The 23,788-nt window shown below is 34.1% G+C and overlaps 1 protein-coding gene across 1 annotated transcript in view; it reads left to right on the top strand.

The window, feature by feature from the left end:
* OLA1 (Obg like ATPase 1) overlaps positions 1-23,788 on the top strand; it is a 168,659-nt gene that overhangs the window by 121,015 nt on the left and 23,856 nt on the right. The window contains exons 6-7 of the mRNA XM_060106347.1: positions 1,482-1,562; positions 1,869-1,966. Of these exons, the coding sequence (XP_059962330.1) occupies positions 1,482-1,562; positions 1,869-1,966 (179 nt within the window). The remainder of the gene's footprint in view (positions 1-1,481; positions 1,563-1,868; positions 1,967-23,788) is intronic.

Genomic DNA, 23,788 nt, shown 5'->3' with positions numbered 1-23,788 from the left:
CTTTTAGGGTTTAAAGAACAGTTAATAGCAAGGCTGCACAGGGCTTTTTTAATCATAATGCATTTGTAATATAGCACTTTGATCTTCTCCTTGTGGGAAATGGTGTTACATTAGCCACTTTTAAACATTTATGAGTGAAATAGAAGAGTAAAAGTGATTATTCTTAAGCAGACCATGTTAGATTTCATTAAAAGTTTTTGGCTTGCCCCTTCCTTGTTGAAGTCTGTGGGAAGTCCTTTTCCTGGAGGGTTTCAAATCAGGATCTAAGGATATAGGGCTTTTTCCTTATTTTTCCTGTTGGTAACAGCAAGATTTGGAAGGAAGGTATACTAAATACTGAGGTAATTTAACAAGTGGATATTTATAGAAGACTAATGATTTATGATAAAGTAAAATACATCAATGAAAATCTAAGAAATCTATTACTAATAATTGTCTATTACAATAAATTTTGAGAAATGCATATTTAAAACATACCCATAAGTTATTTTTAACAACAACAACAACAAAAAACAGATGACTCTCAAACACACTTCTTCTGGAAGAGCTAAGTTTGACCTTTCAGACCCAAGAGCCTTTTATTAACACCTGCCTGTAAGGAGAACCTTGCCACACGCAGCTTTTAGATTCAGAACCACAAAACTGATGAGGAAAGGCTTGAAGGGTTCAGTTTGTGTCACTTGCTGTTTGCCGTTTCCATTTCACAGATGATTAATCTTTCTGTGAAGAAAGGCCAGAGAAACAAAGCACATTGGGCTCTTCCTGCAGTTACTCCTTCTGAATGCACACTAGCTAGCTAACTAAAAGGCCTTTAGATTTCCAGCAGAGAGAGATGTTCTGAAAGTGAATGCAGCTGGTTGGAGGTCACCAGTGCAGGGCTCTTGCCATTGTGTAATGGAGGCTTTGGCAGGGTGGGGGGGGGTAGGTTGGAGCAGGGACAGGAGAAGTGGGCAGGGAGAAGGTGTCAGCAAAAAATTAATTCAGAATAAAAAGGGTGTTGGTCAGTTGATTTGATATTTTGGAGGGTAGATCATCAATAATAGGCTCAATTTCATCTATTTTGTTTTCCTTTTTAAGGAAAAAATTATAATTCAGTCTTTCTCCAGTGTTCCCCCCCATTTCCTAACAGCATGTTTATCTTGCAGTTTACATCACTAGATAATGTTGAGATATTATTAACTCTTGTAGTCTTTGGTATGTTTTAATTGTCTTGAAATTTTTAAGATTGTTACTAATTTTGCTATTATTCCACATTTCATGTGGTAAAATTTTAATGCCACATTAATGTTTCATTTTGTATTTCGTATTTTAATGAGATATTGAAAATAATTATCTGTGCGACTTAGTTCTTTCATAAAAAAGTTGACTTTATTTTTATAGTCAACTTTTAATTGAGAGTTTGAAAACTTTTAATTTTAATATTTAGTATCTAAATGCTTAGTATTCATCTTGTATTTACTTTTTTTCTCAATTGTGTATAGGACATAATGTGCAAAGTCAAATCCTGGGTTATAGATCAAAAGAAACCTGTTCGCTTCTGTCATGATTGGAATGACAAAGAGGTAAATTATAAATATGATGCCATCTATTATTACCTTTGCTTTGATTTCTTAGAGAACAAATTAAAGTTGTCATTATTTTACACTTATTATTATATCTAGTTAAACTTTATTTCTCTCAATGATTTCTTATTCCCAGGCTTGTTATTTTTTCTTTTCCCCTACTCCTGATATTTTGTGACAACTAATCTTTTAGAAACAAGAATTATAAAAATGGCTTCTTGTTTAAATAGTTTTCTTTCAAGTTCTTTAGTGACTTAATATTTACTCAACTTTTAAAAAGGACTCTTTTTCTATCTCCCACTTTAGATTGAAGTGTTGAATAAACACTTATTTCTGACTTCAAAACCAATGGTCTACTTGGTTAATCTTTCTGAAAAAGACTACATTAGAAAGAAAAACAAATGGTAAGTTTTTTTTCTCCCCAGATGTACCCCGACATATCATATCTAAACACACACAAACGCACATACATATGTACTTACTGCTATGTTTGAATTTAAATTTTTCTCATTATTAAAAAGTTTAAAATGGATGAGAAAGCTTTGCCTAGTGTTAACATTCCGAGATGAGTCTCCTAATGATTTACACTGAGAGAACTTAAGAGGAAAAAAAAAGGAATTACATTAGGCAATATTGAATTATACATATTTAATTATCAAATTTATTGAATAGACATTGATATTTCCTTTGCAAAATGAGAATAAATGTAGTTAGAGCAATAAAACTTTTTAAACCAGGAAATTCTAGCTTTATTGATTTTATATGTGACTTTAAAATATCTACTTGGAATTGTAGCTGGGCATAAGTTTTAAAATCCAGATTGAATACTTAAAAAACATTTTTTAAATTTAAAAAAAAGGTATGGTGGAGGGAAAGACCAGGTATTTGTTTCAAAATACTTTAAAATACACAAAGGTAAAAACTATGCATTCATGTATTGATTGTCGTTTTTGACATGTAACCAAAATGTGCAAGGTTTCCTTTAGTTCACTAGTAACTTCAAAAAATCATATGTTTATATAACATAAGGGCATGTACACATTTGGCATGGTACTCACTGGACCCTCAGTATTTTATACTGTTAAGTCATACAAACAACCCAAAACTATCCAAAGTAAAATATCTGAATTCTCCTAAAATATATTTTCATTTGTTTTCCCCTGTACTTCATTAAGTACTTAGATGCACATGGTTTCAATTTTCCATTAAAAATTCTCATTTCCATATGATATCAAAGAGTGAGAAGCTTTAAACTGAAAAATAAACATTCATAGACTGGAAGCCAAAACAATAATTAATGTCAGATGGTTAACTCCAATAAATCATTAGAATAAATTCTGTGAAATTACTGCAACTAAAAATGCCCTGTTGCTATTACTATAAGACATTTTGTGTTCCTGATAGGAAACTGAATTTGGCCTCTTAATTTATAATGTTCTAGAAAGCATAAACCTGACATGAAAATTCAGCTCTGACTGGTCAGTGTCTTCCAGTAGATAATTGACTTTAAAATAAACAGTTCTGTCTTGTTTCTTATATAAAATTCTTATAAATTTTGTGATTGATATGTTAAAAATTGTTACCTTTGGGAAGGAATTTTAAATATATTATTTGACTTCAGTTAATAAATCTCATTGTAGTATGAATGGTAAGGTTTCCCAAGGCTCCGTGAAACAATACAGACATCAAAGTTTACATGAAAAGGGATGAGTCAGTTTCCTTGCCCAAAGGAGCTTCTCACACCTGTATTTGGATGATTACAGGTAGAACTCCCTGGCTCTAATTGTACAGTAAATACCATTTCCCAGACCCTAATGGTAGACAGACTGCTTGGGAGACGCCAGTCTGTGATTTAGCTGTCGCCAGACACCCCGTGTTTTCTGTGAGACCAGTTGTGATGATGATATGGTTATAGCCAATTGAAAGTAAACTCTTGTCTAAATAGCAAATTTTAATTTATAAAAATGTAGAGGTATGGATAATCCTATTTATATAAAACCAAATTTTAGATTTTATGTATGACTGATGATCTGGTTTGGGGTAGTGTGTATGTTTGGTGGGGGTGGGGGGAGTCAGATCTTGTGGAAGTTAGTGTAATTGTAGCTGAAAGATCAAAGACTGGGTAACTGAGTGATGTTCCAGAAGAGAATTTACCACATAGCCATTTTCTGTACAGTTTCTGCCGCCTGCTGTTCCTATTTTCCCTCAAGCTAGCCATTGACTACCCCCTGTGCATCCCTACTCGTAAAAAATGATTGAGGAAGTATTTGTCATGTATTTATGAGTGGGAAACATTGTGTGATAGGGAATGGCATCTACTGGAGCCAGAAAGATTGCCATTCTCCTTTCATTCAGCCACTCTGCTACAGCTTAAATCTGTTTATGCAACATAGCCTTTGTATTAAAGTGCAGAATAAATTTTTTATTATGAAGGATATGAACACTAGGTTTTCATCACTTATAACATTGCAAGCAGATGTAAATAGTTAAAATATATTTTAATTACTAAATCCTTTAAATTTGTGTTAGCATCTTGTTTTTTGGTAATGTTTATATCTCAGCTCCATTTGCATTAGTTGCTCCTTTAGCAAAAGAAAAAGGTTTTGTTTTTTAAGATTATTATGTAATGTTACTGTAGCAAATTAAGACTGATGCAGGAAGTAGTAATAAATATTTTCATGGGTCTTTTAGATCTAGAAAGCTATTTTAAATGATCAGGAAAGAGGAGGAGGAGTTTGTGATTCTGGCCACAAGAGGAAGACAAACTGTATTTTAGGGGGTCACCATTTCAGAAGTAATGAACGTTTTAATTACTAAAGTTCAATTTAAATTTAAATGGTAACATGTTAATTTTTAAGTCCTAGAAAATAAGGACGCATTTTGAAAGACAAGTCTATTGTGTTACTGAGTAGGTGTATTGACCTTTTTGAAAGATGTAAAAACCAGAATGGCTCCAAGCATCTACTCACTGGTTTTAACAATGTTGAATTAGTCATTTCATTGATTTATGATTAAGACCTAGCCCCTGAAGAGAAGCTAATAACATGGCAGCCGGGTTAGTTACAGTTGTGTTGTGATTAGATGACAGTAATCAAGATGTTGTAAGGGGAATACACAGAAAATTTTTTTATTATATATTGCTGTTCTTTGAATGAATAAAACTATGCAGAAGTTGTTGTTGTTGTGTTGTCGTCGTCGTCGTTGTCTCTGGCAGATGTCAATGATTTTTGAACACCTGAGGATTTCATATTTTAAACATGATCAGTTACTTATAACTAAGATCCTATTACATGCAGTATTAATTTTCGTTTGAGATCGCCTTGTGAGTCATGGTGTCAAGCAGGTATAGGACATTAGACCTGCCAAACCGTTGCTTAATTAGGGGTGTAAATTTCAATCTTTGCACCTTTGCTGAGCTGTTAGTAGTATATGCTATCCAATTATGAAATTGGTAGAACTAAGTTTGTACACCTACATAGCTTCCAATTATGTTTCTTTTTTGTGTTCTCTTGTCCCCATCCTTCTTAAAACTGTTGATAAAGGATAATTTTATTTTGTTGTTTATTATACTACATGTTCATATTCAACTGAAAAGTATAACTAAAATTTAAGACATTCAGACTTCTTGTGTGTGTGTGTAAAACATGTATTTGCATATGCCCTGGTGGGCTTGTGGTCACTGAACATTATTCTCTAATATTATATAAGAGTCAATTAATCTGAGTGTTGAAATTGATTCAAGATAGGTAGACAAGTAGTTGCCAAGTCTTTTAAGCTGTTGTGTAATCAAGGGCAATGTGTCAGGTTCACTAAATGAATTTTAAATAGAAAAATGTTTTATTAATTCATATTTTACTATGATTCTGTCTCCCCTACCCCAAGTTTTTTATTTTTGTTAGTTTTCCACATAATTTGTACATAACAATTAAATGTAGTTTGGTAATACTGTACATTGTGCACCTGGCTAGGGGGAAAATCATGGAATAAGCCCAATATATTCTTGATAACTTGAACTGTATATAAGAATTACAGGGCTTCCCTGGGGGCGCAGTGGTTGCGAGTCTGCCTGCCGATGCAGGGGACATGAGTTCATGCCCCATCCGGGGAGATCCCACATGCGGCTGGGCCCTTGAGCCATGGCCGCTGAGCCTGCGCGTCCGGAGCCTGTGCTCTGGAACAGGAGAGACCACAACAGTGAGAGGCCCACGTAACGCAAAAAAAAAAAAAAAAAAAAAAAGAATTACAGATACTATATCTCAGCAACTATTTACAAAGGGGGAAGTGTGAACATTTTTTGCATATAATTTTGGGGGTTTTTTGCGGTACGTGGGCCTCTCACGGTTGTGGCCTCTGCCGTTGCGGAGCACAGGCTCCGGACGTGCAGGCTCAGTGGCCGTGGCTCACGGGCCCAGCCACTCCACGGCATGTGGGATCTTCCCGGCCCGGGGCACGAACCCGTGTCCCCTGCATCGGCAGGCGAACTCTCAACCACTACGCCACCAGGGAAGCCCGCATATAATTTTTAATGTATGTGTATATAATATAAAACTACATTTATATATGTTATATACTATTCAGGAAAAAAGTACCTTTCAGGTACATAGGGATGGTTTGAGCTATAATATGGATTGGTTCTTAGGCTTTCTTGTGCAAGCTCATCATATATTCACAATAAGTATAGATGTTGACACATAAGCATACTTTACACATCTACTATAATTATTGCTATTCCTATAGGAGTAGAAGTATTTAGTTGATTGGCAACCCTCCCCAGAGGTAATGTTGAGTGATCATCTGCCATACTGTGAGCCTTAGGTTTTATTTTCCTGTTTACAGTCGGAGGTCTGACAGAAATTGTTCTACCTAACTCATCCTTGGACATTGTTCTCCACAACACATGTTATGTAGTAGCACATTTCCATTACGTCTTATCAATAGGAGCAGTATTCACTATTATAGGTGATTTCACCCATTTCTATCATTCACTGATTTCCATTATTTTCAGGCTATACACTTAACTCAACGCGAGCAAAAGTCCACTTCACAATTATATTTGTAGAAGGTTAATATAGCCTTCTTCCCACAGCATTTTCTTGGCCTTTCAGGAATGCCATGATGTATTCTGTAAAACTACTATAAGAAGTCATCAATTTCTGACAAGATTATTCATTGAAGCTAGAAATTTAACACAGATAATGCTGCTTTGAAAAAAATCACATTGTTATACATTCGATTTACTCAAAACAAATAAAATGGGAATGATTAATTATTCTTAAATAAATTATTCATTTTAGTTCCCAAGTAGATTTGAAATTAAGTTCAATTCATACAAAGTTTTCAGGAACATACACTAGTATATAAAACAAGATTCACATGTATAAGATTTGTTTTAAATGTTTCACTTTATCATCCACTAGTCTGGCAAAGTAAAAGCCCTGAAATATCCATACACTGTTTCTTTGGGATTATAATTTCTGTTTTTAAAAAAAAACACTTGTGGTTCTTATGGTTTGGGGGGAATGTTGTGTCAGCTTCATCTTGAAGTACCTAACATTATGAAGGCTGTGAGAAAACATTTTTTTATTGTAAGTGTGTTCCTACCTTCTTGAAATCACAACATATTGTTGGTAAGTTTGTTTTAACATGTGAGGAGTTTTTTAGCTGAATTAAAATTTTAAAGCTATAATTTGTAACTTTTAGTGGAGATTGCTTTATGAGGACTAGTATTTATTTGCTTCTTTGCCAGATATAAAAGGGTGGTAGAACAGGTTAAGGATATTCTGGAAGCCTAAACTGAGCGATTCTTTTTTTTAGTACGAGATTGATTAAATTGGTAAATCCTATACAAAATATTCTTAATTTTACTGAAGTAAGTTGTAAATGAATTCAAAAAGAAAAAATTTTCTTAAGACCCATTCTCTTTTATAGTTTCTTGTTTGCTATTGGATAATTATCAATTACTTACTTTTTAATTTGTATTATGATAAAGCTTTGAAACAGTACCATATGCTCTATGAATTAGGATTTCAATAATTTCTGGTGAATGGATTTTGTGGAGTTGAATATTTCTTAATTTCTCTGACCAAAATCTTGAGAGTGAAAAAAAATATACTAAAGCAAGACGATCTTTTTATTACAAAAGAGGGAAGGCTGAAAGAAGTGGGAGGGAAAAGACCTTTGGCCATTCAGGAATCTTTATTTGAATGTCCTTTAGCATTTGTATATGTATGTACATGTAATAATACTTGTGTACTTTTCTGGTTTCATTAAGTGGTTTTTGGTTACTCTTTCGGCAATTTCATAATTCCTGTCAAGAGATGTTAGTGCCCTAAAGCACGTAGTCATAATGAAACCAAATCACACCTCTGATTCCATGTTTGAAAAAGATAATTATAGGGCTTCCCTGATGGCGCAGTGGTTAAGAATCTGCCTGCTAATGCAGGGGACGCGGGTTTGAACCCTGGTCCAGGAAGATCCCACGTGCCGCGGAGCAACTAAGCCCGTGCGCCACAACTACTGAGCCTGAGCTCTAGAGCCCGTGAGCCACAACTACTGAGCCCACATGCTGCAGCTACTAAAGCTCATGTGCCTAGAGCCCGTGCTCCGCAACAAGAGAAGCCACCGCAATGAGAAGCCCATGCACCACAAGGAAGAATATCCCCTGCTCGCCGCAATTAGAGAAAGCCCGTGTGCAGCCACGAAGACCCAATGCAGCCAAAAATAAAAATAAATTAAAAAAAAAAAGATAATTATGGAAGAAAGCACATCTTTTTGTATGGATATAATGCTATTGACCCACCATATTAGGCATGTTAGGAATTTCCCCTGGCCTATTTGCCTTTTTGCCCGATACAGTTTATAGGCAATAATTTCTCTTTGCAAGATCGTTCACTGAATTTGAGAAAGTGATACTGTACTTTTGGGAGTCAGTTGTTATCTTCATTAGCACCATCTGTTGACTTACTAATTTATGAACAATATAATTTATCAAATGTGTCAGGACGTTCATCTTTTTTAAAGTGGCTGAAGAATTTCACTGCATATAATAGGGAGAAGTTTTACAAATTTTCTTCTAGCTTTAAGAGACTAAAGCTCTTTCACAAAAAAACAAGTGTTCTCTAGGATTCTTTCATGAAATTAAAACATATATTCCCCATACATGCACACACATATATAACCTAGGAAATGAAAGGCAAACTTTGGCATACAGCTATATAATGTACCTCAAATCATGAGTGATTCATGTACACAGAGAGTTTCTCTGCCTCTCTACCTGACTCACTTTGGTGAATACTTCAAGGTCTATTAATGTTCTTAAAAATCCGTGTCCCAGCAGTTAAGGACTGTTGAGTCAGATTTTGTTTCTAAAACTATGAGTTGAGATGAACTACACTCATAAAATGGGAGTTTTGAGTAGTAGTTGGTGGAGATAGAGGCGACTGTTGAAGCCCAGAAATCTTAGGACTGTTGGTGATAAGAGAGATAGGGCAGGGCCTTGTGAAGGCTGAAGAATGGAGTCTAACTGTAGTATATGCGATCTCAATAACAGTGTTCTCCTGGGCGAAGGCTGTAGAAAAGGAAAGGAGAAAGTGCCATTTGGGGCAATTTCAATGTTTTGCCTAATATCTCCTGCTTATGCAGGATAGGAGAGGAGTATTATTTTCTGTGTCCCTGTCTTCTGTGGTCTCTCCTGTGTTCCCGAGTCACTAGATCTACCTTTGGAGATACTATTGTAGTTCAACTACATTATATGTTAAATAGACTTCTGAAGACTAGACCAAAATGCTGGATACCATTGATAACATTGGTTCTGTAAGGAAAGTGAATTCTAAGAAACTTAGAACATATAGTCTATTTGTAAGTTAGGTAGTGTATGTTATCAGGAAGTTTGATGTATTAAAAATACAGCTACTTTATAATTTGAAATGCTAGTTTTGTGGTCCTTATTTGCTGCTAACTAGTTCTTTTTTTTTTTTAGTTTCTGCTTTATAACAAAGTGAATTAGTCATACATATACATCTGTTCCCACATCCCTTCCCTCTTGCGTCTCCCTCCCTCCCACCCTCCCTATCCCACCTGCTAACTAGTTCTTCAATCTCAGGCAAATTATATAGCCATTCATGTATTGAAGACAGTTCATCAGAATGTTCACATAAAATGTGTTCTGTATAAACAATATTTCCGAAATTTAATTAACATAACTCAAAAAGAATACAGTAATAGAAAAAGGACTTGTTAAGTCTTCTAAGTGTATCTTTGGGATACATTCCCTTCGTTTTTCTTTCCATTATATCGATAAAGAAACAAAATGTATCATGTATATGTTCACAGCTATAATTCTGTGCTTTGAAACAGTTGTCATCCAAAACAAAAACAAACTGAGAACCATCTCTATTGCACAGTGGCCGTAACGATAAAACTCCCATGATATCACCATCTTCCATAGGACTCTGCCCTCATCTCTGTCTCAGGTTAGGCCCTGTGACTTCATCATTTGAAGCTTAGAGGATTTTATTGTTACTCCTGGGCTTCCATTAGAGTAAATCATTCTTTAATTGTTATGATAGCATAATTTTTTTTAAAAAAATTGGTGTTTATTCTTTAAAGCCTTTTAAAACAGTTCCATTGTATCCCAGCTTCTCTATTTCTGAATGTTTATATGTGTGTTGGGGATGAGGCAGTGAAGATTAATAAAGAATTAAAGGAGATTATCTCTAAGGTTCCCTTCTAGTGCTAGAATGTTATGATTTTAGTGAATTATAGCAAATTCACAATGAAAAGATGCCCATTCAAATGTCTAGTACCTTCTCAACCCTCACATGTAGGTTTGTCATGGTAGGATTCTTTTGTGACTGTGGGACAATCCAGAGCATTCCTGAGGTTGGCAGATACATAATTCATGAGCAACTTTTCTGGACTGAATTGAAGATAAGACCTGGTCTTTCCCCCTCCTCTCATTCCTACTCCTATATCTCTACCCCTTGAAAATAAGTCTTTTCTGGATCTCACCATGCTCTTATCTTCCTCATAGTAGCTATTGCTCTGTCTAGAATGAGAACAAAGTGGAAATAAAACTTATTTGTAGAATTGGCATATCTATATTTGAAGGTAGTTACACTACTCAAAATATTGCATTTCCTTATTCTAAATTGACCTAGAAAGCATTTCCCCATCAAAAACATTTGATTATAAAACACCCTCAAAAGCTTACTTAATCCACCATGTAGTAAAAATAGTACAGTTTGGGTGAGACATATTTTTGTATCTGTGACCATTTTTATTACCAATTTCAAAATTCTGCTAAAAAATATGTTTCAAAATAACTGACTTAGGAACTCTGTGTACACCCCTGTCTATAAATTTGGGGCTGCACATTGGTACCTGGTTCAGTCATTTTAATGCTTCTTATCAAGAAGACAATTAACTTCATAAAAACTGTCAATATGAATATAAATTTCAAGTTTATGTATTCTTATGAAGACTGCGAGCTCATTGAAGAGATAGGTACTGTGCTTCCTTTTTCCTTTTCTAAGCAAATAAACATTGAGACTGATTAAAAAAAGCCTTTGCCCCATAAGGGTTATAGTCTCATGGAATAATAGACAACCAACAAACAAATATTTAATATAATGTCAGGAAATGATTAGGTTCACTTTGCTGTACATCTGAAACTAACATAACGTTGTTAATCAGCTATGCTCCAAAATAAAAATAAAAATAAAGAAATAGATTACCTCAGTGGCTTAACTTATTTCACTATCTCACTTGATCATTTTTATTTCCTCATCTATGTTTATGATACCATCATTATACTAGTCTACATCTTTGAAATCTCAGCATTAATATTTAAGATTTATACTTCTTTTCCTTCAAAATTAATTATTAACTCTTGGTAAACTTTTTCATAATATTTCTCACATTTTAATATAGTTTTTCCATTTCCTTTGCCACAGCCCTCTTTATTGTGTTTAATTTTATTGCTGTAAGACTATCACTCTATCTTCTTTTTTCAGATAAACCTAGCATATAGCATAATGCATAATCAGCATTTAGTTAGCAGCCAGAGGATATTTGTTGAATGAATAATGTGCTGGTAAAGTTTAAAAGCCAGATATAAAATTCTGGCAGAAAATTAGGCTGCCAGAATTTTATATCTGGCTTTTAAAGTCTATCTTTTAGAAATTTTACCTTTCTCATTTTAAAAATAACAATAGTAACTATCTTCCTCATAAAGTTGGTATGACTGTTATATGAATTGATACACTTGATCACTTAGGGTAGTAATTGGTACATAGTAAATTCCCAAAAAACATTTTCGATTTTTACAAATGAATGAAAGAATAAATACATGAATAAAATAAATAAATAAATAAAGCAGGGTAGGAGGGTGCTATTTTAGTTAGGGTGGTCAGGAAAGGCCTTTAAGAAGCAAGGGAGTGTACCATGAGAGAGGGAGGATCTGAGGAAAGCTTAGTCCAGGGAGAGGGAACAGCAAATGCAAAGGCAAATGTGATGGAACATCAAAAAGAATATAAAATGTGAAGACAACCACTTGAAAAGAGCTAATAAATTTTTATTCAAATACATTGCAGTTAAAAAGCGTATTAAAACATCCTAAATGTGTTCAAGTAAAATTATAGATTTATTTTGAATTTCATCTTTTCTTTTTCATGCTTGTCTAGCAATTTGCTGTCCCACACTACTACTCGTAAATCACTTCTTTTAAAAGTCCCTTGATGTATGACCTCAAAGAAGTAGATTGAACTTTACTAAGAATAATAACAACCAACGTTTATCAAAACTTCACAGTGTTTCAACTTAGGTTACTTCATTGGATCCTCAGACAAATCTCAAGATGGCCTTCATGACACTAATATTTGGCCTCGAATTGAATTTTTACTAAAATGAAGTATTTTCCTAGTTGAATTAAGAGATCTGCCTTTTAGTTTAGGAATGTGTTCAGCTAGCAGAGAGATAAATAAGATTGTGTTTCCATTAATACAGATACAAAGGTGCCTTTTTAGTACTTTTAAGTATTTGTCATTAATATCAAGGGAGTACTTATCAATATTCCTAGGTGATTGTCAACATTTTCCTTAGAAATTCTCTAAAAAGAACAGTCTGTGGAAATCATCTTTGGGTTTAGTCCATTTTGAAATGTAAAAGGAAAAGATCAAATAACATCTGTCTGTTGGTAATTGTTTTTTAGCTTTTTTTTTTTTTAAGTGATGTTTCATTTTTTCCCAAAGAGCATATCTAGATGTTGGAAACATGAAGGTCACTGGTAGTTTTCATACATAATTTATACTTAAAATTGTTACCTTTTAAATTGTGCCATTTTTCTTTTCTCTGTCCTGCCCCCACCCTCCCATTAAGTGACAGTGACTTAGCATGCACCAAACCAAAAGACATACATAGTAAACCATCATTTATTACTGAGTTCCTGCTGTGTGCCAGGCATCCTTTAGAGGTTAGAAATTGGTGAGATATTAATAGAAGAATAGATGAAACATGAAAAATTTAAGGATATTTATGAAACATAGATTTTTATCATGTCCATTTTATAGATAAGACAATTGGAGAGATTCAGAACATGCCCAAGTTCTTGTAGTAGTAGAAGAAATAGACCCATTTGACTTGAATGTTTGTGCCAGTTCCACACGACACTGCAAGAGATATTTGTGAATCTTCAGAAATCTTTGAAAATATTCCTTTAATTAACTTTGTGTTCTGCTATGTTTTATCTCAGGAATTATCATCTCCACCAAATAGTTTAGGGTTTTAGTTAATAAAAGGAAACAATTCTCAAGATGACAACTATGTGCTCTTCTTAGGATAATAAGTTTTTTGCTGCTGCCGTTTTTCTCTTGCCTTGTAGTTTTGTTAACTATATGATACTGTTACAGCAAAATATTTTAGTACCTGCTTTAGCATCCATTTTTAAACATATTAATACCATATATGAAAATTTTGGTGGAGAAAATACAACTGTTCTCATTGAAGCCGATATAAAAATTGCATCAAGTTGCCAAGTCTAAAATAATACTACAGAATAGACCCCAGAAAACAGCTATAACTACAGATCAGTTTTTATATATTAATATGATAAGCAAATTTTTCCTTTTTTCTTTCTTCTAGCATACCATACAGTTTGTTAAGAACAATTCTTCACTGCTGGGGTAAGGAAGTTGGTGTGTAAATGAACAGGGAAATGAGAGAGAATATCATGAAATAGAACAACAACGGATAATTCATGCGCCTAAAGTGTTGTTGTTATGTTAGTAGTAGTCAGCATCAGTCAACATGTACTGAACACTTAACTATATGCATTACATTTAAGACTCCCACCAACCTTATAGAGTAGTAAGTACTATTAGTATTTTAAGGAAGGCAAAGCAAGTATAGAGAGACTGAGGAACTTAGCCAAGAATGGTGCCAAGCTTCAAACCTAAGCAGTTTATGTCCAGAGTTCTCATTCTTCACTACTGTGCCATGATGTCTCAGCATTGGTGCACTGGTGATGTTGGAAAGGAATCGGTCACATACTTGCCACATTCCCTATCACTATACATTTCATTTAGACATAGTTCATGCACTATAAAATTTGAGACTAAAATTTCACTATAACCTGATGAGAGAATGCTAACTGAAGGTAATATAAAAATTTTACCTGAAACCATATCTTTATTATCATGGACTTATCTCTGTACCAATTTAATAACCCTTTGTCGGGTCAATAATTAAAATAGTTTATATATTTTTACATGGAAAATACATGTTATCAATTCTTTTTTAAGATAAGTACATTCTTCCACCACTTGGTTGTTTTGTCGTGTGTTTGTTTTTAACCACATAGTGATTTGTTCTGTCTTCTTGCATTTTCAGTTACTTGGATGTGTTTTTGAGACCTTCCTGGGAGTAGGGAATTGTGCCTGTATGTGCATGTGTATGTATCTCTTTTATTAGCTGAAGTGCATGCAGATAATTTGTATAATATTCTATTCAGATGCTTTACTAACACATAGCAATATAATTGAAAGAACATTGTATATGCATATTCATATGTATGTATGTATATGTACACATAGATCCAAGTCTTGGGCAGAATAATGACTACCATTTTTTGAACACATATTATATGCCGGACTTTGGGGCACTTACATATGTTGTCTCATTTGGTTTAATCCTCACAACAAGGCAAATATCTACCCAAATATCTATCTTTCTCTCAAGCTCATGAAAGTATAAAACATCTTATTGCATTTATAGCATGCTTTTCATGAAACAAAAAGTACAAAAAAGAGTTGTCTGTGTTGGTTGTATCCTGGTAAACATTACACAGAAACCCCTACCAGCTAGAGAGCAAACATTTATGCAGTGTTTTTATATAAGCAAAACTCAAGATAGTTTGGTTGGTTTCCTTATAGCCCTTGTTTCCTCACCTGTGAAATAGAAGAATAACTTTCTTACAGAATAATGAGGGTTAAATAAAATATTTTACATATATTAAGTGAAATTATTCTGTGGTAGATCGGTCCATTTGTCTTGGAATTTAATTCTCATAATTTGATGAAAACATATATATGATAGATCTGTAGTTAATTAGTGTCTGGCAATTGTAATTGCACAATAAATTCTCTTAACTAATTTGAGTCCTGCTTACATAAGCCACTGCAATTACGTTTGCTTTCCAGCAAGCACGCTTTTCTGTAATTTTCACTGGTATACAACCAACATAGCTCTTTTTTTTGCACTTTTGGTTGCATGAAAAACATGCTATAAATGCAGTAAAATGTTTTATACTTTTCTCTCATGAACTCAAGTTAAAACAAGTCTTTAAAACATTTTGTTAACCTGTTAATTCTCAAGAAATAAAGGATAGCAACTTCCCATTTCCTTCTATTTCTCCTAATTATACACATTTTTATTTTTTATAATATTGTAATGTTCTGCCTTCTGAAATTTACAAGGATAAGGTCACTTGCATTTCTCTTCCTTTCACTGTATTTTTGTTTCCTCTCTGCTTCCCCTACCAAAAAAAAATTTTTTTAAGTTTGTGATCCAGTTAGAAGTCTATTTAGAAATATAAGTACCAGACTTCATATTTGGAGAGATTTTACTGTTTCATGAACACTTTTAAATGGAACAGTAGCAGTTAGAAAATCTTGCTGTGTTTCTCCTGTCATTAATCGAGACTAATCCCTGTACCTTTCCATCTCTACCCAAATGGATTTTTCCTTAGTCTTGTCAGCAGGTATATTGTAACACATACTGTGTAGCTAAGAAAATCAGTGGTTTACCAGACAGTTCAGGTAGATGTAGACTGAAAAAGAACAATTTGTAATAATGTTTTTATTATTTAAAAGTGGGTTTTTTGTGAGTCTTTTAAAAAAATATTGTATGGAATAGTTTGCATGGGATATTTCTTGCATTGTAGAACTTTACTTCAGGCCAAATCTGAGACAAAAGAGAAAAAGAGACCAAAAGAGAATACCAACAATTTGTTTCCTTTCCTATGTTCAGAGGTAAACATCTTAGTTGTCTAGATCTCTTGAAATTAGTACTTTTAAAAGCTTTTAATTGTTACTAGAATAAATAGTTCAAGCCGTATCTGGTTAAAGTTTAATGATTAAATATGATTAAGTAATTATGTTTCTACAGTTACCCATTTCGTGATTATGATATATGATCGGACATTATTTTAAATCTATTATTAAGTGAAACTTGTATTGGTGGCCAAGTATATGTTTTAATGTGACTTGGTATTACTTAGACATTTTGGCTGTATAGTTTAAAGACCACCAAATTACTTTGTGAAATTCTTAACAGTTTTACCATCTTGGAGAACCAAAACAAAAGAAAAAGCAATGCCTGTTAAGTATTCTTAGCTATATGCATGGGAATGTATGTGAGTGTGACTCAGCTAATAATAATGACTTTCTTATTATGTATCACTTCATAGGATTGTTTTTTGTAAAATATTTAATAGTTATATATTTGCTGTCTTTGATTATTTCAGTGCCCTATTGACATCAAGGGTTACTGATTGTTGTATTAGTAGTTCCTGACAAATAGAAATTATTTGGTATGCTAAGCCATTTCTGACAGAAGATACAAAGTTTTGACAAACACGTATGGCACAGCAAGTGTCCAATTCTAAAGAGCAAAATAAATGCAAACCACCATTACGGTGAACACAAACAGCCTGAAAGCAAGTTATCAGTAAGCAAATAATTGTTGAACTGTTATGAATGGAATAGGATGTTGAAATAGGGCATGATTGGCTGATGTTACATATGTCCTTGATTACCTTCCCTGTGCTTTTATCCTAATAAGTGACATTCTTTGTATTCCCTTGGATGGCTAGACAGTCTGACACTGAAGAAGAATAAATATTGCATGTGGTACACATTAAGCTGTCATCCAAGACAGCATTTATAAAAAGTAACTGGAGAAATTCATAAGAAATTCTGCACTGCTACAGTTTCCTGGCTCCAGTCATAATTGTCAAAGTTCTTGACACATTCAGGTCTTCAGAAATGATTTAGGTTTACAGTGGCTTGGTGTATGAATAATTATTATGGATTTGTGTTCCCATATTGCCTTAGGATATTAATGTTAGTTACCCAAATGTTATATTTTACAGTAATTTTTTTAAGGGAACTTTATTATTTTTATTTATTTATTTTTGGCTGCATTGGGTCTTCATTGCTGCGCAGCCTTTCTCTAGTTGCAGCGAGCCGGGGCTACTCTTCTTTGTGGTGCGTGGGCTTCTTGTTGCGGTGGCTTCTCTTGTTGTGGAGCGTGGGCTTCAGTAGTTGTGGCTCGCGGGCTCTAGAGCGCAGGCTCGGTAGTTGTGGCGCACGGGCTTAGTTGCTCCGTGGCATGTGGCATCTTCCTGGACCAGGGCTCGAACCTGTGTCCCCTGCATTGGGAGGCAGATTCTTAACCACCGCACCACCAGGGAAGCCCATACAGTAATTTTTATTTTAAGAAATGTCTCCACATTGGTGTTAGTGACATATCTTCCATCTTATGATTTTTCTTAAAAGGATTTTAGACAATTCATATATTTGAAAGGAAGAACAGGAATTTTTAAATGCTTAGTTTATCTTTAATCTGTTGGAAAATATTGCTTGCTTGTGTTTAGTGCTAGCAAACAACTTTCAAAATAAATATTTTTATTTTTCTTCTCTAGCAGCATTGGAAAGCCTTCAAATGGTCCAAATGAATACTATTTTAAAGTTATTTCCAAAAAGCCAAATCACTACTTGGTGTTTTATTTTTAAATATTGCTTTTATTCACATACTTTCATAATTTTAATATAATTCTTTAAGGGAGGGTAGTGTTTTATTTATTCCAGTCAGTATTATCTCTTACAATTTCCTTTTGGAGGAAGATGTGTAGAAGTATAATATTGTACAAAAATAAACATACATAAATAAAGAAATAAATTATGAATGCAATTTTAGCAAGCATTTTTTTAAACTCTTCTTTCTCTCACTAAAATAAAACACTTCTTTTTATCCTGTCTATATGGTGTGTCGCATCGTAACTGAAGGATGCCAGAAAAAATTTTTTTCTTTATATTTCTGTAACCTGACACAGTTATTCTAAGCCATTTGAAATTAAGTAATTAGTATTCCCATTCTATAATCTAATCAAGAATATAACATATTCTATCAGCTGATTACTAGGAGAATGTGATTAAGTATCAGAATGATTTAGGATGCAACACAAATATGAAAATAAAATACAGTGTTGAGTTCCAAATTATGAACTCTATTTTTGGGGAGGACAAGAGGTCAGTCAGGGTTTCTGTGACAACTGTATTTTGTGTTAGTTTTAAAATTATACAATTTTAATTGGGGGAATGTTTCTGGGGGTATGCTCTTTACTTTGAAATCTAAACCATCCATTTGAATTGAAGAAACTTTTCTCCAGGTATAACACGGCTCAACTGTTACCTATAGCTTTTAACTCTCTGGCCGCTACAGAGCACAAAATATTTGCCCAACTGGTAAATTGAACTGTAAGTCCCACTGTGGGAAATTGCTTTGCTGTGCTCCAAACAGCAGTTATCTTAGTAATTGTACCTGAATTCTTTGTGGCTAATAGAGCGTAGACGTCCATTTTACAAGCAGAACATTTTCTCTTAAATACTTTTAATTATAAATCCCCCAAGTAAAATGTGAATCAGTAGACTATAGTGAGATGTTAAACTGTATCATTTTTAATTGTTAGTGCAGAAAAGTGAAATTCTTTTTTCTTTTTAGTGTAAAACTGTACATACCAACATTTCACATTCTAAACTGGAGCTCCCAACAAGGAGCTTATCAGAGCAAATTGTCTAGTCCATCCCCTTCCTCACTCAAAACCTAATGACCCTTTATCATCATGGTTTAGATTGCTGGACACAGATGTGAGAAAATACAAGTAATCTACAGGTAACTACAGTAGCTGCGCTGATGTTCTCAGAGAACTGACTGCTGGGAAGATAAAGAGCTTCCCACAGAGTCTGTGACTTTCCGGCAGCAAAGCACATCATGAGCTCATACATGAAGTTTTATTTGCTGAAGAGTCACAATAAGATGCATTAGAACATTCAGCAGGGACTCTTTTTAGATGAGCACAGAAATTCTGGAGGGTTATTAGTTGATGCACCATTGCATAGCATCACACTAAAATTTTTTTGAATTTCAACAATATTAATTCTTTCGAGAAACACCAAAGATTATGACTACAATGCAGCATTAATTCGAACTTCTTGATATTTAAATAATCTACTGCAGACCCTAATCTCTTTCTCTTCACAAAAGGCTGAGCTTCCTGCTGAAAAGTAGTTTGGTGATGATTTTTAATATGAAAGCAGAACGGCAGTTTCTCAAACTTTATGGTAAATTGTATTTCAAAGGACTTGTTTGTGGCCAGGTGTTCTGCTTTTGTTAGCTGCTTAGATTGTGATCAGTGAGGTAAACACATTTATCCATTTGCATGCAATTGAGTAATTTACCATGAAAAGGATGATCGTTTATTTTTTGTTTGTTTTGTTTTGGTTTTCGGGTTTTTTTTTTTTCTGACAAAGGTACTGCACCTGTAGCTTAAGTTTTATAATTGTTGGTTTAACTATTATTTGCAGTAATCATAGTTTGATACAGCTTTAGAAAAACTACAATGCAAAAAATATTTACTTAATCTTTTTTTATGTATGAAGTGTTTTGTTTTTAGTCATTGAATTTGGTTTAAGTTTACTAGGTTGGGGTGAATCAATATGAATTAGACTGTCTGAACTTCAGGTGTGTATTCCTTTTCAAAAATTGTTTGCTCGTCATATTTTTCTAAAAGCGAATTAATTTTGTTTCTGTAAAAACTGTAACTCCTGGATTAGGAATAGACATATTTCCTTTATATGTCAAAATGAATTACAGTCCTCAAATCATTTTTAGAAATTACCATTTTAATAGCTGAAAGATAAAGATGATTTTCAGCAACTCTTGTTGGTTAAGCAGCTGACAGCCAACAAAAGGAGTAGTGAGATACTTGACTCATTCATTATATAGTTATATGGGTTATGTACCTAGCTTATTCTTTTCAGAAAATATTGAAATGCCCAGAAATTTAAAGAAGATACTGGCTAAGTCTTTTAGGCTAGGTTCCAAGTCATTTTCACTTCAAAAATATTATACTTTTAAAAACAATTCTTTGCAAGTGGAGCACCAAAATTACAGCAAATATACCTGCCATCTTAAGTAGTTAATTTAATATTATGTTTCTAGTATAGAATGACCATAAACAAAGTAAATTTCTTATCAGAAAACAGAAAAAACAAATTATCTGTAAGGAGAAGTCCTATTATTCTTACAGCAATTAGCATCATTCTTTTGATATATTTGAAATATTCTATGTTGCATGGCATAGATTAATCTAAAAAACAGGACATTGAAGAATTGCTTGAGGCAGTATTATACATTAATTCTGTTTTTAGTTTGCTATAAGATCTAAAGAAAAAACTATATTTGTTTCCATTTACCAGTAAATAGGAAACACAGAACTCAGAATTCTACAAAGTGTATTTTCTTACCATCTTCATGTTTAAAGGGAAAGAAACCAGGGAAGCATGTGCAGTATAAGATTGTTTTGCATTTTTGTTTTTACATCACCAGATTAAGTATAATGAAACCCATCTGCAAATTGTAGGAAATACTCATTGGTTTTTGTCAAGGACTATAGTATGTTTTTTTCCCCTTCTTTTTCTTCTGTAGTTAAAAAAAAAATAAATTCAACAAGATATACAGAAAATTAAAAACCTTGTCTGTTATAAAGTTTTGTTTGAGCTTTTTAAACTGAGTGATTAGCAGAAATAATGACCCTGTCAGCCTTAATCACATTAAAATGTGGTTAACATCATTTAATTTTTTCCACTTAATATGCAAAAATTTCCAGTAGATTTGCAGTGAAGGCCATTGAAATTCCATTAGAACAAGAATAAAAATTTCAGGCATCATTTATTCAGAGAAGGAATAAAGGTCTCGATTGAAAACTGCTGAATCTTTCTATTAGAGACACTATGAATCATTACATTGAATGTACCTTACGTTTCGATAGATCTGTGTGTCTGGATTTTCAAATAGTTGAAAGTCATGTTTTATCATTTTTCATGAGGAGAAATAAACTAGAATTGCATAATTTTATAAATATCTAAAAGATTACTGAACATTTTATTTTGTACTCACTCAGCCTGCTTAAATTTTAAGTGGAAAGTTATTTGTGCCTGAAAAACAAGAAAATGAAAGAATTGATAATTTTAACATGGAACAAACTACGTAACCAACCCACAAAATGGACAGGTTGTGTTTTAAATAGTTAACTTGGTATATGCCAAATAAGAAATGTAGAATTAAGCACCAAATGACACTAACTCTTTCCCAAAGTCCGTAGCTTATCATTTGTCAAGCTTCAACTGGTATGTTATACTGCATTAGCTATGTATAAATTACAGCTGAAGCACGTTCTATGGTTTCTAGTATTGTTTGTCCTTTTATGATCATTTCTGGTATTTGTTGTGATGTAGTAGGAAAAGTTTAATTTTATTTTAAGCAATTAAGAAATGCCTACCATTTATACTTTCTTTGGTACGTTGCATTTGCCAGTATCATATAAAACTTACATTGTGTGGAATGTTTCTCCCCATTTGAAAAAAAAAGACTGTTACTCTATATACCTGACAAGCAGAAATGGCTTTCCGGACCCATTCCTATCTCTCGGGTAATTAAGTAAGTAATTATACAGTGTTGTTGTTGTTGTTGTTGTTTCTTTTTTTTTAATCTGTATTTTGTTCCCAAACCATTTGAACCCATTATATAATTACTCTGTGTGTACTTTGTAGTAAAAATACCATTGGAAAATTTATCAGGCAAAGTGTTCCATGCATGTGCTACTCATAATGTGTAAATTTCTCCTTCCTGGCATGTTTCTGTGTCTGGAAATCTAAAAACATTTAATTGTCTGCTCCTCCTGTCCACCACACCCCTTTTCCCCACCGTGGCTGGCTCTTCTGTCCTCCTCAGAAACCCCTTCCCTGACTACCTTGTCTAGAGTAATCCCCAGACTTCCTTTTGTTCAAAGCATCGTGTGTATTTGCTTCTGAGCACTTAGCATAAGTTATATAATCTCACTTACTTGTTTCCCTTTCTGTCCCATCAGAATTTACATTCCATGAAAATGAGGATCATGCCTGTTTTGTTCATTTTATATCTCCAGTGCTTGGCACCAGACTCAGTAAATTTTGTGATTGATTGAATGGCTGGCTGGATGAAATCAGTTGACTTTATTCCATTATGTTTCAACTCTGACTTTTAGTCTTCATTAATAGAAATATCTAGATCACTTGAAGACTATCTATTCTGGTTAGATACATCAAAGGTTTAGAGCACAGTTAGATGGATGTCTATGCCAGGTGGCAGCGGATGATTTCCATAACGGGTCAGAAAGTAAATATTTTGGGCTTTGAGGACCACAGTCTCTGTTACAGCTACTCACCTTTGCTGTTGTACTGCAAAGGCAGCTATAGACAGTATGTAAACAAATGGGCATGGCATGTGCCAATAAAATTTCATTTATGGACACTTACATTTGAATTTCATATAATTTCACTGTCACAAAATAGTCTTCCTTTTTTGTTGTTGTTTTTTTGAGAAATCATTTTTAAATGTAAAAACCCATCTCAGCTTGTGGGCCATACAAAAATGTGCCATGATTTGCTGACCCCTGTTCTATGTACAACCTTTCACTTGTGCATGTGATTATATATCCCCACTCACCTACTGAAGTAGTTCCTCCTCTGTCTCCCTCATCATCAGTTTTTCCTTTCCGAGTGGATGTTTCACATCATATAGGCATGCTGTCATTTCTCCAGTCTTTAGAACAACAGCTTATTTTGACCCCACTTGCCTTACACACTACAGCCCATTCTCTCCTTCCTCTGGAAAGAGTTATATAAGTATTAAATGAAATTACATATATAAGATGCCTGTCATTTTCTCCTTTCCTTTTAAAAGAAATGGAGTTGTACAGTTGTATTTTTTGCGTTACTTTGTTTGCAGATTTTCCTTATTTAAAAGAAAACTAGGGCCTCCCTGGTGGCGCGGTGGTTGAGAGTCCGCCTGCCGATGCAGGGGATACGGGTTCGTGCCCCGGTCCGGGAGGATCCCACATGCCGCGGAGCGGCTGGGCCCGTGAGCCATGGCCGCTGGGCCTGCGCGTCCGGAGCCTGTGCTCTGCAGCGGGAGAGGCCACAGCAGTGAGAGGCCCACGTACCGCAAAAAAAAAAAATAAATAAATAAATAAAATAAAAATAAAAGAAAAGAAAACTAGACAATATGACCCCATTGGGAGGCAGGGTGGGGAAGAAGACGTATATAATAGATGGAAGAAGGCTCCATTTTGTCTTTCTGTCTCTGTCTCTTTCTGAATAAACTGTGCTTAGAAACTTCATGACATTCTCTTGCTTGGCTTTTGGGTGACAGACATATTAGCCTTCCACTTCTAATATCTTTCCTTTACTGATTTTCTCTCTGCCTGTCATGGCTCTTCCCTAGCAATTAGTAATTGAGTGATTCTTGTTAACATTTTTCACTTGCCCTCGACGCTCATGCCTTCAGCTCTAACCTCGATATATGCTAGTGGTTCTCAGAGTTTAGTGTGCACCAGACTCCTCTGGAGGGTT

This window comes from Mesoplodon densirostris, chromosome 8, assembly GCF_025265405.1.
Source record: "Mesoplodon densirostris isolate mMesDen1 chromosome 8, mMesDen1 primary haplotype, whole genome shotgun sequence".
NCBI classification, from domain to species: Eukaryota; Metazoa; Chordata; class Mammalia; order Artiodactyla; family Ziphiidae; genus Mesoplodon; species Mesoplodon densirostris.
Note: the sequence above shows the minus strand (reverse complement) of the source record. Positions and strands in the feature narration are given on the sequence as shown.